The sequence below is a fragment of the Palaemon carinicauda genome, chromosome 34 (genome assembly GCF_036898095.1).
Source record: "Palaemon carinicauda isolate YSFRI2023 chromosome 34, ASM3689809v2, whole genome shotgun sequence".
Taxonomy (NCBI): Eukaryota; Metazoa; Arthropoda; class Malacostraca; order Decapoda; family Palaemonidae; genus Palaemon; species Palaemon carinicauda.
Window position 1 is genome coordinate 13,600,096 of NC_090758.1, and position 20,197 is coordinate 13,620,292.

The window sequence follows — 20,197 nt, forward strand, 5'->3', positions numbered from 1 at the left end:
GATCCCCTACCTTTTCCTACCCCTGTAGTGGCTACCCCCGAACCTACTGTGTGCCCTCCGCCTGATATGTCAGTTGTTTTGCGTGCTATTCAGGCTTTAGGCGATAAAGTAGAATCAGTGGTAAGTGACCATAAGTCTCTGATGGCCGAAGTTAAAGAACTGAAGGTCAAGAGTGCAGTGGGTGGAATTAGTGCCAGTGCTGTGACGAGTGCTAGTGTCGGTGCAGTGCCAAGTGCTAGTGGTGCCAGTGTGGTGCGTGAGGATTTTTCTGTGCGAGCCAGTCGTCCTCCCAGTCCGGGACCTCTTGCAAGCTCCCATGCCCAGGGGAGAAGCAATGTCGAAGGGCTTAAGGGTTCGACAGGCCTTGTTAGGCGCACAGAACTATCCTCGGTGGTTGCGGGCGTGTCTTCCTTAGACCGTCACTCCCACCTGCAGACGATTGAGCCCGTCTTATTCTCGTCCGCTGATCAACTAGCAGGGAAGAAACGTTGGTCTCAGGTCTCGAGACCGCTTAAACGTAGAGTCCAGTCCGCGAGTGCTCAGCCAGGTTGCAGTCATTGGCTCAGCTCTGACTCGCCTCAGTCATCTGTCGACTGTACTCCGCCCAAGAGGAGTAAGGTTCTGCCAAAACAGAGCCCGACTGTGACTTTACCTCAGTCTGTTATCGTTTCTGCCGATCCCAAGTGGACCCTGCTTCAGTCCATGCAAGCTCAGCTTTCGGACTTGATGCGTGAGTGTCGGGCTGAGAGTGTTGCACCTCCTCCTCCGCCTACACTCCCTCCGCCTGTTCTCGCTCCGCCTGTGCTCGCCCCGCCTGCACTTGCTCCGCCTGGTCGCAGCACCATCTGCCAGGCGTACGATGTTGAGCCACTTTCGGAGTTCGCTGTTCCCAGTGGTGTTCAGCCTCAGCCTTCTTTAAGGCAACCCTTGCTTTGGGATCAGGAGAGTTATTCCACTCTTCCTCCGCCTCCCCTTGCTGCTCCACCAGTGGTGCAACTCTCGGTTGGGGTACAACAACCTCTCCCCTCCGTGAGTCTGTCTGCTCAGCCATCGCTGCAGCGAGCTCAACCCTTCTCAAGGCAAGCTCCTCTACACCCTGGACTTGCGCCTCAGGAGCCTCAGCTTGCGAGAACTTTACCTTGTTCTGCGCAGCCTCAACCTCATCATGCTCCGCTCATCTCACAGGAACAGGAACGGACTACTCCGCCTCCGTCCTCCGCTCAGCTTGTGTAATCCTTGGGTTCAACCTCTCTTGCTAGGAGTCAACCTCCTTCACCCATGCGCCTGCCTTCTGCTTTGTCTGTTGTTCAGCCTTTGCAGTCTGAGCCTCAGGTTTTCCCTCAACAGTTACTGGAAGAGGAAACCTCTGTTATTGTTCCTACCCGTTCTGACTCTGCGGTTCAGCATTCTGGTCCGATCGCTTCGCTACCCTCTGCTGATGAGGTGTCGGATGATGAGGAGGCACACCTTGATCCCTCATCAGACGTGGACGAATCTAAGCTTTCTCCATTGTCGATTGATTTTCGTAAGGTCTTGGCTCTACTCAGGGAGATTTACCCAGACCACTTCGTCTCTGCTATTCCCCGCTCTCCACCATCTGAGTTTTCGCTGGGCGTACAACAAGCCAAGTCCAACTATACTAAGCTTGTCCTAGCTAGATCCTCCAAGAGGGCTTTAAGGATCTTAGGGGAGTGGCTGCAGTCTAAACAACACCTTGGCAAGACTTCCTTCATGTTCCCTCCAACGAAGCTCGCTTCGAAAGGTTGCGTTTGGTATGCCACAGGGGAAGCACCAGGCTTAGGAGTACCTGCCTCTGCCCAGGCTGACTTCTCAAGTCTGGTGGACTCGCCTCGGAGAACTGCTATGAGACGCTCGAAGGTTTGTTGGACCTTCTCAGACCTGGATCATTTTCTGAAAGGGTTGTTCAGAGCATTTGAAATGTTCAACTTTCTCGACTGGTGCCTGGGAGCCCTCAGCAAGAAAACCTCTCCTGCGGACAAAGATTCTGCCATGCTAATAATGTCCTGCATGGATAAGGCCATCAGAGATGGATCGGGTGAGCTAGCGTCGTTATTTGTATCAGGGGTGTTGAAGAAAAGGGAACAACTGTGTACCTTCCTTTCCGCCAGCATTACACCTTGCCAACGGTCACAACTCCTTTTTGCTCCACTCTCAAAGTTCCTCTTTCCCGAGGAGCTAGTTAAGGACTTGTCGGCTGCCCTGATACAAAAGGACACGCACGATCTTGTAGCCTCATCGGCTCGTAAGTCTAAGGTTGCCACCTCAGTCCCCAAGACTTATCGCTCCCCAGTGGCTGATACCCCGGCTACGAGGTTCATACCGCCCTTTCGTGGTAGAGCCCCCAGCCGAGGAAGCTCCCGTCCAGACTCTCACAGGAGCAAGTCTAGGAAAGGATCCAGGACATCTAAGGGAAAGAACTGACTCTCAGATTCTCCAGACAACAGTAGGAGCCAGACTCAAGATCTTCTGGCGAGCCTGGGAGAAGAGAGGTGCAGACACACAGTCTGTCAGTTGGCTGAGGTACGGTTACAGGATTCCATTCTGCCTCAAACCACCTCTGACCACATCGCCCATCAACCTCTCTCCCAACTACAAAGAAGAGGACAAGAGGCTAGCATTGCAACAGGAGGTGTCGCTACTTGTGCAGAAGAAGGCAGTGGTTATAGTCCGGGACCATCAATCCCCGGGCTTCTACAACCGTCTCTTTCTTGTGGCCAAGAAGACAGGAGGTTGGAGACCGGTGCTGGACGTCAGCTCTCTCAACGAGTATGTCACCAAGCAGACGTTCACGATGGAGACGACCAAGTCGGTCTTAGCAGCGGTCAGACAGGAGGACTGGATGGTCTCGTTGGACTTGAAAGATGCATACTTTCACGTTCCCATTCATCCAGACTCCCAACCTTTCCTGAGATTCGTTTTCGGAAAGGTTGTCTATCAGTTCCAAGCCCTGTGTTTTGGCCTAAGCACAGCTCCTATGGTCTTTACTCATCTGATGAGGAATGTAGCGAAATTCCTACACTTATCGAACATCAGAGCCTCCCTCTACCTAGACGACTGGCTGTTGAGAGCCTCCACGAGTCGTCGTTGTCTGGAGAACCTCAATTGGACTTTAGACTTAATCAGAGACCTAGGTCTATTAGTCAATATAGAGAAATCTCAACTCATTCCCTCCCAATCCATTGTGTACCTGGGAATGGAGATTCAGAGTCAGGATTTTCGGGCTTTTCCATCGGCCCCCAGGATAAACCAAGCCCTAGAGTGCATCATGAGCATGCTGAAGAGGAGCAATTGCTCAGTGAGACAGTGGATGAGTCTCACAGGGACCCTCTCATCACTGGCCCTGTTTGTCGAGCTAGGAAGACTCCACCTCCGCCCTCTTCAATTCCATCTTGCTGCTCATTGGGACAAGGGCTCGACTCTAGAAGCAGTCTCTATCCCTATCAACCAAGAGATGAAGACCACTCTCCTGTGGTGGAAGCACAATCTCCTTCTCAAGGAGGGTCTATCATTGGCCATCCAAACCCCCAATCTTCATCTCTTCTCAGATGCATCGGACTCGGGCTGGGGTGCGACCTTGGACGGACGGGAATGCTCAGGAGTATGGAACAAGGAACAAGGATTACTCCACATCAACTGCAAGGAACTGTTAGCAGTTCATCTAGCCCTGTTGAACTTCAAGTCCCTCCTGCTAGGCAAAGTGGTGGAGGTGAATTCAGACAACACCACAGCCTTGGCTTACATCTCCAAGCAAGGAGGGACCCATTCGAGGAGCCTTTACGAGATCGCAAGGGACCTCCTCATTTGGTCAAGAGGTCTAAACCTCACTCTGGTCACGAGGTTCATCCAGGGCGATATGAATGTTTCAGCGGATCGCCTCAGCAGAAGGAATCAGGTCATTCCCACGGAATGGACCCTCCACAAGAGTGTGTGCAACAGACTTTGGACCTTGTGGGGTCAACCTACCATAGATCTGTTTGCCACCTCCATAACCAAGAGACTTCCGCTTTATTGTTCCCCTGTTCCAGACCCTGCAGCGGTTCATGTGGATGCTTTTCTTCTGAACTGGTCCCATCTCGACCTGTACGCATTCCCTCCGTTCAAGATAATAAACAAAGTTCTGCAGAAATTCGTCTCGCACGAAGGGACACGGCTGACGCTGGTTGCTCCCCTTTGGCCTGCAAGAGAATGGTACACAGAGGTACTTCAATGGCTAGTCGACTTCCCCAGGACTCTACCTCTAAGAGTGGACCTTCTACGTCAACCACACGTAGACAGGTTGCATCCAAACCTCCACGCTCTTCGGCTGACTGCCTTCAGACTGTCGAAAGATTCGCTAGAGCTAGAGGCTTTTCGAAGGAGGCAGCCAGTGCGATTGCCAGAGCTAGAAGAGTTTCCACTCGTAGAGTCTACCAGTCTAAGTGGGAGGTCTTCCGAAGCTGGTGTAGAGCCAATTCAATATCCTCTACCAATACCTCTGTGATCCAAATAGCTGACTTCCTTCTACATCTTAGGAATGAGAGATCCCTTTCAACACCTACGATTAAAGGATATAGGAGCATGTTGGCCTCAGTTCTCCGCCACAGGGGTTTGGACCTGTCTTCCAACAAGGACCTTCAAGACATTCTCAAGTCTTTTGAGACGTCTAAAGAACGTCGTCTTTCCACTCCAGGCTGGAATCTAGACGTAGTCTTAAGGTTCCTTATGACATCTAGGTTCGAACCTCTCCAGTCAGCTTCCTTCAAGGATCTTACCCTCAAGACTGCTTTTCTCGTTTGCCTTGCAACAGCTAAGAGAGTCAGTGAGGTTCATGCCTTCAGCAAGAACATTGGTTTCACAACCGAATCTGCAACATGTTCTTTTCAACTTGGATTCCTAGCAAAGAACGAGCTTCCTTCACGTCCTTGGCCTAGATCGTTCGAAATACCTAGCCTCTCCAACATGGTAGGTAACGAACTAGAGAGAGTTCTTTGCCCTGTCAGAGCTCTCAAATATTATCTGAAGAGGTCTAAACCTATTCGAGGACAGTCAGAAGCCTTATGGTGTGCCATCAAGAAACCCTCGAGACCCATGTCCAAGAATGGGCTTTCGTACTATATAAGGCTTCTGATCAGAGAAGCACATTCTCACTTAAAGGAGGAAGACCTTGCATTGCTGAAGGTAAGGACCCACGAAGTAAGAGCTGTAGCTACTTCGTTGGCCTTTAATAAAAACCGTTCTCTGCAGAGCATAATGGATGCAACCTATTGGAGGAGCAAGTCAGTGTTTGCATCATTTTATCTGAAAGATGTCCAGTCTCTTTACGAGAACTGCTACACCCTGGGACCATTCGTAGCAGCGAGTGCAGTAGTAGGTGAGGGCTCAGCCACTACATTCCCTTAATCCCATAACCTTTTTTAACCTTTCTCTTGAATACTTTGTTGTTGTTTTTTATGGTTGTTACGGTAGGCTAAGAAGCCTTCCGCATCCTTGGATTTGGCGGGTGGTCTATTCATTCTTGAGAAGCGCCTGGGTTAAAGGTTTGGTAGAGGTCCTTTAGTAGGGGTTGCAACCCCGTGTACTTTGGCACCTTTGGGTTGATTCAGCCTCCAAGAGGAACGCTGCGCTCAGTAAGGAAGACGAACTTTAAATAAAGAGGCAGAGTAACGGTTCTATTCGACTTCCTTACCAGGTACTTATTATTTCATTGTTATTTGAGATAACTGTTATATGAAATATGGGATACTTAGCTATCCTTTAATCTTGTACACTGGTTTTCACCCACCTCCCTGGGTGTGAATCAGCTACATGATTATCAGGTAAGTTTAATATTGAAAAATGTTATTTTTATTAATAAAATAAATTTTTGAATATACTTACCCGATAATCATGATTTAATCGACCCTCCCTTTCCTCCCCAGAGAGAACCAGTGGACCGAGGAATAATTGAGGAGGTGTCAACAACAAATGATTGAGTACCTGGCCACAGGTGGCGCTGGTAAGTACACCCCCTTCTAGTATTGTGATAGCTGGCGTATCCCTCCATAGAATTCTGTCGGGCAACGGAGTTGACAGCTACATGATTATCGGGTAAGTATATTCAAAAATTTATTTTATTAATAAAAATAACATTTTCTCATCTTGATTCCAGGTAGTTTTGACCAGTACGAATCTCTTCTGGAACCCATTTTGGTCAGTTATGTCGAACACATAGCGAAAGTCGAGAACGTCGAGGAACTGCTCGAAGACGAGAACGCCGAGAGACTCGTCTATGCCCTGGGACTTTACGAACTCCTTGTGCCTACCATGCGACAGCCTAACATCCTTCCCTCCATTGGCAAGATGCTGGTGCTAACTCACGGGGCTAATTATCGACACGGAACTCCTCTGGGGAAGGTACGTCTTCGTATCCTTCGTTTGCGATGGGAAAGCGAGCTGAATTTTTCGTTGAGTTTCGCAGTTTCTTGGATTTTATTTTGTCAAGTTATGCAACTTTCTTCACTGTTCTTTTTGTAGATAATTTAAGGTCCTTTTTTGTTATCAAACCATTTTTTTGTTCTTTTAATATGACCTGGATGACAAAGGATCATATCATCTTTGGGATTGAAAATGTGAATGACAGAAAATATCTCAGTAAATTAACTAAGCTCAACGCGGTGAGGAACCTGGTTTAAAATAGTTCCTCCACTGTTGCCACGTCTTCACAGATCTTCGGCCTGCTCACTCACCCCTCCCCCATACTCCGTCGCTTTCTTCCTTTCTCTCTCTCTATTCTATATAAATTGGTGTAATTCCAGTCTCTCTCTCTCTCTCTCTCTCTCTCTCTCTCTCTCTCTCTCTCTCTCTCTCTCTCTCTCTCTCTCTCTCTCTCTCTCTCTCTCTCTCATTTAGAGATTTGGTAAAGTACTGTCTAAAATATAAAATTGATTTATTTGAATTGCAAGGTTTTAGAATGTTCAAGGACAATTTTACATATTGACAGAAAGAAATATTTGAGGAAAATTAGATAAATTTACCCCCAATAACATAGTACAATCTTTAATTGTCATTTTTTATTTCATGCATGAAAGTTGATAATCTCAAAGCATTTTTTTCAATATAATTTTATTTGGACACTTTGGTTTGCAGCACATGCAGGCGACCCCCAACCTCACGCCAGACAGGAGCCGCCACAGGAGACTGCGCAGAAGCAGAAGCAGAAAGAGCAGATCATCTCAGGATCAAATGGAAACGGAGTCTTCGCAGCCCGAGCAAAGTGCGAAGGAAGAACGGGGACAGGACGAGCGAGGAAAGGAAACTGGAGGACTTCCCGTCCAAGTAGATCTCTTTGGGAGTAAGAAAGATGAGGGTTTGACTACTTCTGTTGCTGCTGCTCCTTGCCACGGCCTGAAGGATTCTTCAAACAGCATCTGTCGGGAAATGCCAGCCGCAATTGCCTGTGATAGTTTACAGAACAAAGTTTCCGCTAAAACAGCGAGCAATTCCCTCGCCATCGGCGAGACGAGCGATAAGAGCGGCAGAGCTGGAAAACTCAGTAGCCTAATAGAAAGCTTGACTGATTATTGCGTCAGGGTTCTCAAGTACTCGCCGGACTTGTTTACGGTACTGTCCGCCCTAAACGAGTGCCACGTCCACGAGGTGCAGTACTTCTTCCGTGTCGTGCGCTCTCGAGAACCCAAGTTGGTCGGGGACATTCAGGAAAAGTTACTGGACACAGGGTCCTATAATCGGTTGGTCACCATCTTGGCGGACATGTATTCCTGACATAAACTTTCGGTGGAGGTAAGTACTCTCTAAACATGAGTCAGGTGAGGAGTTCTCTGTGCTCATGATTTAGTGTCTTGTCTCAGCTCAAGATGTGAAGGAACTTTCAAAGTTATCATAACTAACAATGTTTTAAAAAATCATTGGAGCTTTAAAGGTCTTTCATGAGCAGCAGAGTCAAGGGACAGGATAGTGTCCTGGAGACAGACCATACATATAGTATTTGGTCTGTGCCCTAGCCCCTCTGCACCCAAGCTGGGACCAGGAAGGGCCAGGCAATGGCTAATGATGACTCCAGACACTACTGGAAATTATCTGGCATGAGCAGAGCTCGGACTTTTTCCAGTAGGCTGCCGTAACTTTTGCATTGACTTAGTACTTTATTCCAAATGAAAATGAACCAGAATTGTAATGCAAAATCATTTTTACTTTGTATTTGATAAGAAAAAGGTTTTTAGAATGAGAGTAAAATATTTAACATTGAAATTTGCTCAAAAAGAAATACATTTCATGGGGTGCATGAAGTTTGGATAAAAGGAACATTTCAGGTTTTGAAATAGAGTAAAAACATTTTTCATTCTTTCATATTTTCAGATAGGCTTCATACCTCTGTTCAGCATGTTTATAAGATATAACTGATTTCAGGAGACTTCAGCTGGACAATTTCCTTTTAGTTTGGACGGGACACAACCTCTTTGTGGATGCGTACGTCAGTCTAAACCTTTTTTGTTTCCATAATCATGTTTCATCTGTTAGAACTAGTACAATGGATATGCAATGCAAATTTTATTAGTGTTAGTCATCTATATACACCTATAGATTTATTTTAATGTTCCCTAGCGAGGTACGAATGGCCGCGCGTCGTTAATGATCGTGAACCTTGACCCGTTAAAACCGAGATGTTGACATTCTGGAAGACAAGTACTGTAGTTTTTTTTTTTTTTTTTTTTAATTATTTTTAGGCCTTATGAAGTACTGTATCTAGTGTAGTGAGCTTCTTATTCTGTCTGTTGAAATAGTCCTGGACAACTTTCCATATCCTTAGTTCAAAAGTTCAGAACGTTGACTTCATCTATGCCAGGGATTGAAGTGTTTACAACTTGCCACTCTTAGACCAAAATGTTGGAGATTTCATTTGCCCTTTTAGGTAGACCCATACACAGCGGTTGTTAACCCTTTTACCCCAAAGGACGTACTGGTACGTTTCACAAAACTCATCCCTTTACCCCCATGGACGTACCGGTACGTCCTTGCAAAAAACTGCTATTTACATTTTTTATGCATATTTTTTATATTTTTTTTTAAGAAACTTCAGGCATTTTTCAAGAGAATGAGACCAACCTGACCTCTCTATGACGAAAATTAAGGCTGTTAGAGCAATTTAAAAAAAATATACTGCAAAATGTGCTTGAAAAAAAATAACCCCTGGGGGTGAAGGGTTGGAAAGTTCCAAATAGCCTGGGGGTAAAAGGGTTAATTTACAACTGGGATGCTAAAATGGTCTTGAATTTTATTATGGAATATGGATTCATTGTATATTCATCTTTTAAATACATGTGCATCGGATTTTTATTGATGCTTTCGTTTTTATGGAAGTCGCTCCTTGCTCTCGGTTTTATAGTTTTGATAATTGATATCCTCAATAGCCTTCTCATTATTTGAATGGACAAAATAGATATGTTTGTATCAAGAGACACATTGTTATTGATTAGACTATAAATCACTGCCTTGAGAAAGATGTTACTGTAACTTTGCATATATTGACCTTTAAAACATACAGATCGTATTAACAGGAAGTTGTACAGTAATATAATGTTTTCTTCGATTTACACATCACTTCATGTTGGCATTGTTTTGCCCTATGGTTTTAAGTCACTGAGTACTTATTTGTTTTTATTATACCTAACCTATGACTTCGCACACAGCAAAGAAACTATCTTCCAAATGTGATAGCAATGTTGTCTTTCATTGTAGAATTTGGATAAAGTAAGTATGGAAAAGGTAACATGTCTTTATGCAAAATCTTAGATTAAGGGGACCATTGTATTCGCTTGTAGTATACATTATGTAAAGATGTGAATAGATAGAAGTATAATTGTATCACCTGGCTGATTTAGCGAGACGTATTCTTCGACGAGTCAAAACCGCGTCTTGCAATAATAATAAAGACGGGGAAACATGTTTGATATTGGCATCGAGTGCATGTGGTGTTTTAGCCTGTGTTTTTAACCTTCTGGAAGCATTATGAACATTATAGAGGTTGTATAATGAAAGAACTGGTTGTGTCTTTGCCCAGAAAGCATCTATTAACGTTTACAACGTTTCCAGAAGTCTAAAATTACTTCCAGATCTTTGCTCAGACAGCATCTTTAACATCTAAGGGAGAGAATATGTTCTTGCCGTTTCAGACTGTGATTCAATGTGTTTGAAATTCCCCCAAGTCTTCATGTAAGAAGCATTGTACATAATGATAGCCGATGCAGTTCAATATTCTTGTAACACATCCTTCTATATCACGCAAATGTACAACAGGCTGTGAAGAGTGTATTATGCTTCATGGTAATCCTCATGGAGTCATAGTATCGTGCATGTCCGTCCTCTGTGATGGCAGTTCGGTAACTTTTGCCGGGGACTTGCGGCTGATTTTGCACAGCGTCCCCCTTTGGTTGGTGCCTTTTAGGGTACAGAGAGGATATTTTTAAGGATGCTTTATAGTATCCTTTGGTAATTATTATTATCATTATTACCAGCTAAGCTACAACCCAAGTTCGAAAAGCAGGATGCTAGAAGCTCCAGGGCTCCAAATGGGAAAAAATAACCCAGTGAGGAAAGGAGATAAGGAAACAGATAGAACAGTGTACCTGTGTGTACCCTCTGTATATTCCTTTGTCTATATATCTGCCCACCTTTAATCTCACTCAATAGCAGTATTTTGTAATGCTGTAGTTCGTATAAGACTTCCCGTATAGGAGGATGCGACTCGCATTCTTATTGCTCTTCCTCCTAAAGGAATTAGTGAAGATTCTATGCATTGTCTATTCAAGTTCTCCCTGCTTTGTTTACTTCCACATAGAGAATTTGTATTACCCATAAAAGAAATTTGACTCGGTGGCTTTGTTTGATTTTCATTTAATGTCTTATTTTACTTTGTTTTAACTCGTAACAAATACAAATACATCTAATGTCTAAAGCCCAGTTCATCTGGTAGAAAGATAACCAACAATTGAAATTTATGTCCTTAAAGATAGAGAATGTTTTTAACGGTATGATGGAGAGTTCACTCATGAGGTGTGTGTCACTTTTAACGAAAGGTATCATTCTTGAAGTCCATCCCATTCATTCTGTAAATCCATCGTTGGTATCTCTCAGCGGAGTTTCCCGTTTCCAAGTTGCTGTGTTGATACGTTATCAATTATCTGTCCTGATAAATTATCAGTTATGCAAGAAGAGTTTATCAGTCTTGATAAATTATCTGTTATGCAAGAAGTGTTTTATCAGTCTTGATACATTATTGGTTATGCAAGAAAAGTTTATCAGTCTTGATGCATTATCGGTTATGCAAGAAGAGTTTATCAGTCTTGATACAGTATAAGTTATGCAAGAAGAGTTTATCAGTCTTGATACATTATCGGTTATGCAAGAAGTGTTTATCAGTCTTGATACAATATGAGTTATGCAAGAAAAGTTCATCAGTCTTGATACATTATCAGTTATGCAAGAAAAGTTTATCAGTCTTGATACATTATCAGTTATGCAAGAGTTCATCAGTCTTGATACATTATCAGTTATGCAAGAGTGCATCAGTCTTGATACATTATCAGTTATGCAAGGAGTTTATCATTCTTGATACATAATCAGTTATGCAAGTAAAGTTTATCAATCTTGATACATTATCGGTTATGCAAGAAAATTTTATCAGTCTTGATACATTATCAGTTATGCAAGAAGAGTTTATCAGTTAACTAACTATGCAAGGAGAGAGAGAAAGTGAGCGAGTTTTTTTTTTCAGGGTTTTCGAAGGATGAAGGACTTGGAAGAATTGGTGTATGAAGTTATGGCCTAAAGACCTAGCACGAGGGTCAGCAAGGCCAGGCAGTGCTAAGGTGTAGCTATCTAGTCGTAGTCAAAAGAGGATTGACAGCCAGATATAGGAAAGCGGAGGAAATAAAAAGGTGTTGTAGCCGTTAGTCAAAAAAGGACGCAGCAAAGAATACTCCGCAATTATGTGCATTAAGCTTTATCTCTGCGGGTTGTTTTGGAAGGAAAGCAGATGGTTATCTCTATCAACGAGACAAACTGAATTTTGTGTTTTTCGTTAGCGGACAAAACTCCCGTCATTCGCTCTCCTGATGACGTGTAAGAAAACTCGCAGGTGATTGCGGTCTCTATACTCTTGTAAGGACTTGATATAAATAGATTCGATATAAATAATGAGACTGATGATCTATAAAAATCAAGTGGAATGCCAGATTAAAAACATTTGTTTGATTCCATATTTCAAGGTTGTAGGGTACGATTGACTTCAATGGAAGGAAATAGAATTCTCCATGATGCAGTTTATCATTGGAGGAAATGTTCTTCTGTTAGGTGGTTGCCGAGTGAATCCCGTAACTCTACTTTGACCTGGGAGGTGTTGCTGTGTGAATGGGATAGAGTTTCTCATAGTGTTTTCCACAAGAACAGTGTGTATACTTCTTTAATCTTTCTGGTTCATTCTTGAAGAAACTGCACCAGCCATCCAAGGGGAGAGTTACAAAATGCACTTGGTTCCACTCCTGTATGGGATCAATCATTGATGTACAAAGCAGGTCTAGTAAGAGTTAACGAGGTGGTGAAGGGTGTCACGACTGAGATGGTGTGGGCACATGTTGAAGATGGATGGTGGGGAGGGAATAAGGAGGGCTTTGGAAGAATCTATTAAGGGGAGACTATCGAGAGGAAGGTAGAGAATTATATGGCAAAATAAGGTGAAGGATGATATGGAGAGGTTTGGTGGAAGAGGATGCCTTTGATAGAAGGCATTCAAGAGGGTGCATCGGTCAACAGACTCCTTAATGTAGGGATGATGATGGAGAAGAAGATTGTTGTTTAAGGAACATTTATCAGTTGCTTCTACGAGTGAATAAAGATCAGATTTAATTTACTCTGATTAGTTTTGGCTTTTCAGTTGACGTGATATGCCGAAGTCTCGCCATTGGTGTTGTATGAAACATCTAGAGTGACTTGGGAGAAGCATTCTAGTTTCATTTCCTTATCACTTATTTGTTAAGTACTGAACAATATTCCAGATGTTTTAAGTTAATTTAGATTAAATATTGTACTATTTCTTTTAATTAAATATTTGTGTACTACATTTTAATGTTTTTGTATTTCATTGATTTTATTATAGTGATACTTTTTGCACCTTTCTTAAATACCTGTATAATTAACTTTCCTATGGTTTATTACAATACAGTACTGTATAAAATGTAGATGAATATCTAGAGTGTGTTTTCTGTATGTTATATGGTTGAAGAAATGAAGTGTTATAGAGTTTATCTTTAAACATTGAAAGCTACATACTTCACATTTATTAGCAGATGTGCCAATCATCATATAAGGATTCGAGAAGGGTCTATACAAAGCCCAATCATAAGCAACCAGCAGGTGTTGGTCCAGTGTGCCGAGGAAATATTTTAGACAATCGGAAATAGGAATATAGTAGATAGAAGCTCAGTGTGAATCGGAAAACCACGTAAGCAGCAGGATTATATTATCGCCGTACTTTACATGAGTAATTTCAAATTGTTTAAACACTGCCACTTGTCTGAATATTATGGGATGTTTACTGATAGCTTTAAGGCCGTTGTTTTAGCATCATTTCATGTAAATATGTTGTATATTTATGTAAACATCTTGCAAAGTTTATGATAGTTTTTATGGAGAAAGGAAACTGGGTTAACTATACTCAGTCTTTTTTAATGAGGCGCATTTGCACTGACTCGCAGGGGTGCCCCTTTAGCTCGGAAAGAGTTTCCTGCTAGCTGATTGGTTAGAATTATTTTGTCCAACCAATCAGCGATTAGGAAACTTTTCAGAGCAAAAAGTACACCCCTCCGAGTCCGTGCAAATGTGCCTCATTTAAAAAAATTGACTATAAGTACCTAACTAAGAGAGCGAAATTGACTCATGCTTTACATGTATGTACTTTAGGTAACCTCATCCTCTCTTAATTGTATCTCTCAGATAGTTATGTAGTTTTAATAAAGTTTTCCAGAATTCTAGATTAATTATTCATTCTCCATTATGTGGTAGACGGAACCATCTCATCTCGTGCTTTCCGTGGCACACTGTAGACATAACAAACTCAGGTGAGTGATTATTATAATTATTGTCAGGTAGTGCCATAGCCTCTGTACCATAGTCTTCAACTCTCTTGGAATAGAGTTCTCTTGCTTGAGGGTACACATGGGCGCACTAATATGTCTTATTTCTCTTCCTCTTATTTTTCGGGAGATTTGTATGTTTTATATATGAAAAGTTTATTTTAATGTTGTTACTTTTCTTAGAATAATTTATCTTAAATGTTCATTACTTCTAGCAGTTTATTTCTTTCTCAATTTCTTTGCCCATTGGGCGATTTTTCCCTGTTGGAGCCCTTGGGCTTCTAGCATCCTGCTTTACCAACTAGTGTTGCAGCTTAGCTAGTAATGATAATATACCCCATTTGTTTGTTTCTTTGTTAGCAACTTCACGGAAAAACTATAAGACTGATTTAATTGAAATTTTCAGGAGGGATGCACTATGACACCCGATAGACCCCATTAGAATTTGGACCTCATATGGTCAAGGTCAATGTCACAGTGACCAGAAAGGTCAAAATTGATTTTTTTACTATAATCGTCAAATTTTGTCCAGTTTACTTAAAACCGAGAGTCAAAATCTTCTCTTTCAGGTGCCAAAAGTATATTTCCATACTGTATATCAAGATAGTGAAGATTAGTAGTTTCAATGTTCAAAGGGGTTGAATTTCAAAGGGCCAAACCAATCCAGATTCATAATTGGTTGATATACACAGATGGAAAATCAAGTATGGGCTTTCAAATGACACCGTGACCTTTGACCTGTGACCTTGAAATGTCAAATTCAACATCACTTGATACTGCAACTCGACAAAAACATTTAGAGCAATGGTAGTGTTTTGTGAGGGAGTTTCATAACACTTTCTATTAAAACTAAGGTACAGTTTCTCTATTCTTTAACCCTTTTACCCCCAAAGGACGTACTGGTACGTTTCACAAGAGCCATCCCTTTACCCCCATGGACGTACTGGTACGTCCTTGCAAAAAATGCTATAAAAAATTTTTTTTCATATTATATTTTTTTTTCAGAAAATTCAGGCATTTTCCAAGAGAATGAGACCAACCTGACCTCTCTATGACAAAAATTAAGGCTGTTAGAGCAATTTTAAAAAAAATATACAGCAAAATGTGCTGGGAAAAAAATAACCCCTTGGGGGTTAAGGGTTGGAAATTTCCAAATAGCCTGGGGGTAAAAGGGTTAATTTGGCCTCTTGTGCTTAGCACTCTTTGTTCACATATGTCTTGCAATTTTGGAAAAATAAAATTGCAGAAAATAGGGCCTCAGTTATACAAAATGACTATTTAAAGTTTGCTCGTGAATGGCAGAGCAAAGATATAGTAATCAGCACCCAAGCTAGTACCAGGCAGTAGCTGCTGGTGACTCAGCGAGGAGACATACAGACTCCCCTAAACTCCCATCCTTACCTCGCAAGGTTAGTGAGGTTGCATACGCTACAAGAAACTTTAGGGCTTGAGCGTGACTCGATCCCCAGTCCGGTATGTTGTTTATTCTCCTCATAGATTTTGTAATTCGTCGAACAGTTGGGGATGGTGGAAAAAGATTCGACTGGATTGGTAACAGGAAATTAGCTGACCTATAGTATGCTGATGATGCTGTCCCTATTAGCAGAACATCATATGACTTGCAATGCTTCCTTATCAGAATGCTTGAAATGTCACATAAGGTTAAGCTTAGGATCAATGCAGTAGAAGAAAGACAAGATTATGAGAATGGATTATGCAATGGAAGATGAAATATCATTGGAAGGAGATAGGATTAATGAGGTAGAATCATTCAAGTATTTATTAACTATGATCTCCAATACAGGGTCTAGAATTTAAGATTAGTGAAAGATTGAAAAAAAGTAAATAAAAAAATGGCAAGAGTAGGTTAAATTTGAAAATCCAATTGCCTGAAATTGCATATAAAAATCAGACTATATATCAGTTTAGTGAGATTGGTGTTACTCAATGGACATGAGTCTTAGTGTGACAATGAAACAATATCCAACAAATTTTGTAGGTTTGAGAACAAAGCTCTCGGAAGAATGTTGGTTTTTGAATGTCAGGACAGGATTAGAAATGAAACTATAAGAGAGATTACTCAAATACCATATGTGGATGAGATCATGGTGAGGGATAGATGGAGATGGTTTGGGCATGCTCTTTGCACTCCCCAAGAGAGATTAGTTCACCAAATTTTTAACAGCTTCACAATTAAGGAATTAGAAGAGTTTGAGGACCCAGGTCTACATGGCTAAGGGCTATGAAGCGTGAAGTAGGAGATGAGTGTAGAAGTATTAATTCAAATGCTCAAAATGGAGACGACTACACTGGTGGAATCTAACCGAGACCCTTTGCATCAATAGGCGTAGTAGATGATAATGATTAAAAAGTTGCAATCAAGCATGTTTTGCGCCTTTGAATGATATTATAACTAAAAATTTACTAGTTGTATTTTTTACAAATATTGAAAATACTGGACAAAAGGCGTCCCGTGGAGGGTCGATAAAGGACATGGGACAAATATCATTATTATGGTACAATCTAAAATTCATCGATTTGTGAAAATAAAATTTTTTGAGAATGTTAGGTGTCTGAGCCTATCATGATAATACAGTATAGTCTGATTAGATGTTCTTGAAAAAGAAAAAAATACGCTGATCACCTATAACTTTATCTCGATATCAGGAAATAAATTTACAACCTATATATCAATCAATATTTTCTTAAGGGGAGACAATTTATTAGTTTAGGGTAAGAAATTGAGTGTTAAAGACAGAGCATTCTACAAGTAGGCCTATTCAAAAATCAGTTTTGCAAAGGCTGTTTCTTTACAGATCAATTATTCAATTTTTCATGAAGGAAACAGAAGAAAACAAGAAGTTTATTCTCAATTGCTTTCTGAATATGGTTTATTTCTGTTAATAAGACCACTTTTTTTGTGCTCTCTATCCAAGTCATTGTTTTAATAATGCCTATAATGAAACAAACATATAAAAGGGGAAATAAATTGGCTATACATTGCTATTTACTGTGTATTCATTATATTTGGGCCTCAGACTTAAGGCAGTGTTTTTGTTATAAAATCAATATATATGAACTCAAAATTCTCAACATTACTGGTTAAAATACTCAGAATTTTAATGATAATAACTGATAAAGATAATTATAATATATATATATATATATATATATATATATATATATATATATATATATATATATATATATATATATATATAATATGCATTTCTCACTCTTAAATTAAAAGAAAAAATGTGATATATATATATATATATATATATATATATATATATATATATATATATATATATATATATATATATATATATATATATAAAATATGCGTTTCTCACTCTTGAATTAAAAGAAAAAAATGTGATAACTGAAGGGAAAGTGTATTTGATAAACGTATGAATGCTACCTAATATATATATATATATATATATATATATATATATATATATATATATATATATATATATATATATATATATATATATATATATGATAAATTTTGCACATTTAGACGTGTTTTTCATATTCAAATAAGCCATATATATTTTTGATACATTAATGTCTGGATTCTCTTAACGACCTCGGGATCAGAGCTCCCAGGCGAAATCACACAAAGACAAGAGCTTGTGTTCGGCCAGGAATCGAACCCTGGTCGGCAAGCTTGTATAGACAGTGACTAAACGAAGTATTTTAGTCACTGTCTATACAAGCTTGCCGACCAGGGTTCGATTCCTGGCCGAACACAAGCTCTTGTCTTTGTGTGATTTCGCCTGGGAGCTCTGATCCCGAGGTCGTTAAGAGAATCCAGACATTAATGTATCAAAAATATATATGGCTTATTTGAATATATATATATATATATATATATATATATATATATATATATATATATATATATATATATATATATATATATATATATATATATATATATATATATATATATATATATATATATATATATATATATAAGAAGTAGATAATAAATATTCTTTTGGCTAGTGTTTGAGCAAAATATATCGTGTAAATTTACTCGTTCGCCAACAGCATCTCATAAGCCTGAGGAATACTATCGCCTTATACATTTCCTTAGCGGGAATTATCTGTCGTCTCATTGGCTGGTTATTTCTCAGCTTTGATTGGTTGTTGTATGTGACGTCATACAGTTGTATTTTTTTATGAATGAATTTAGCTGGGAAGTAGTGGAAATCCTATACTCATTACAGATAAAATTATTAATTAAAAATTACAATTTTTGTACAAATAAACTTAAAATAGTTATTAAATTTAGAAATGATACATAATGGATCTTACTAAAAGGTATAAGGTGAATAAATACACCATAATTGAAGGAATACTTGTCTGTGATCTGGCTACGATGTTAGATGTGCGTGTGTTTGTCTGTGAAGCTGTAGTAAGCGAAGTCAACCACCAATCAGAGCTGAGGAATATACAGCCAATCAGAGGACGAATATCCCGCCATGTGTGTGTGAGAGAGAGTGTGTGTGTGAGTGAGTGTGTTTGTGTGTACTTGTGAGTTGCTGTTCGAGAAACCTGCCCGAATTTCTATGAAATTGTTTTGAAGGGAATTAAAAACCTATAATCTTTTTCAAAATATATAGTCCCTTATATTATGTTTTGAAGAAATATTTTAAGAAAAATGTAGATATTTCATTACTAAATTATATTTATTCAGAAAATACGTCTGTGTCGTCATCAAGAGTAGGATGTATTTAAAGTTTTTTTGTTCTATTCACTGGTTTCTGTGGGCTATTTATTATATTGAACATAAATAGTAAAGTAACCACGTAACTTTAATTCGTATTTTGTTACATTTTCAGTATAATAAGTTATTGAGCAAATGATTATTAAGGATACTTTTCATCATAAATGGTAGGGGTAAAAAACAGGTGTAGGCCTACATGTATTTCAGATAAAAGATGGCTTAAATAAATATTGCAAATTTTATGGAAAAAAATAAAACTAAATCAACCATTTTGTGATAAAATAGATCTTAAATATTGTTATGTATACAATAATTTAACAGCCAACAGCAGCCCATAAGGCAGAGAAACCCTCTTACCTGATGCGTTTCTTTAGCGGAAAATATATGTCATCTCATTGGCTGATTCGTCTTCTGCTGTGATTGGTTGCTGTATGTGACGTCATACAGTCTCATATTTTATGAATGAATTCAACTAGATAGAGGTAAAATACCTATACTTATTACAAATAGACTAAGGCTCAGAAATTAAAATATTTATAAAAACAAACACAAAATATTATTTATTTAATAATCAAGTAGATAATGAACCTTTTCTAAACGTTTAAACCAAATAAATGCGTCATTTTCAAAGGAATAATCAACTGGGTTCTGGCAATGGTGTTAGTTGTGTATGTGTGAATTTGTAAACAAAGGCAACAACCAATCACAGCTGAGAAGATACAGCCAATCAGAGGACTGGAATATTACGTCTAGAGAAAGAGAGAGTTCCGGGTCTTATGAGTTCTGCTCGAAAATATAGCGGTTGCTCCAAAACAAACCACGTGAGCTCCTGTGTTATTTGATTTAAGTGAAGAAAATTAAGGACATTAAGGTGTTATGGGCTCAAAATCGAATATGGAAAATAAGGGCAAGACCGGAACGAAGCCGAAAGTGAAGATGGTGAGGAACGAGGAAGTAGAATCCTCATCAGACGAAGAAATGGAAAGGGAACCGGCGGACTGTGCCATGTGCGACAGAGAGGTAACCAAGAAACAATATGGAATCGCCTGTGACTACTGTGAGTCTTGGTTCCACAATGGTTGTGTTAAAATTAGCAGGGAAGATTACAAAGTGCTGCAGAATAACAAAAGTCTCTCTTGGTTTTGTAGAGAATGTAGGGGATCATATAGGAATATGAAAGTTGAGTTTAAAAAGATGAAGGAGATTAATGATAGGCTAATGGATAGGCTGCAGGTACTGGAACAAGCAATAATAGAAATAAAGGACTCGATAGGTTCGGCACAGGTAGGACGAGTCAATATGCCTATAGAAGCCATCAGGGAAGAAG

At 40.1% G+C, this 20,197-nt stretch overlaps 1 protein-coding gene across 2 annotated transcripts in view; it reads left to right on the forward strand.

The window, feature by feature from the left end:
* LOC137627077 (uncharacterized) overlaps positions 1–14,024 on the forward strand; it is a 117,520-nt gene extending 103,496 nt beyond the window's left edge. For both annotated transcript variants that reach the window (XM_068358066.1, XM_068358067.1), the window contains 2 exons: positions 6,149–6,393; positions 7,126–14,024. In XM_068358066.1, the coding sequence (XP_068214167.1) occupies positions 6,149–6,393; positions 7,126–7,761 (881 nt within the window). In that variant the 3' untranslated portion in view covers positions 7,762–14,024. The remainder of the gene's footprint in view (positions 1–6,148; positions 6,394–7,125) is intronic.
* The last annotated feature ends 6,173 nt before the right edge of the window (positions 14,025–20,197 follow it).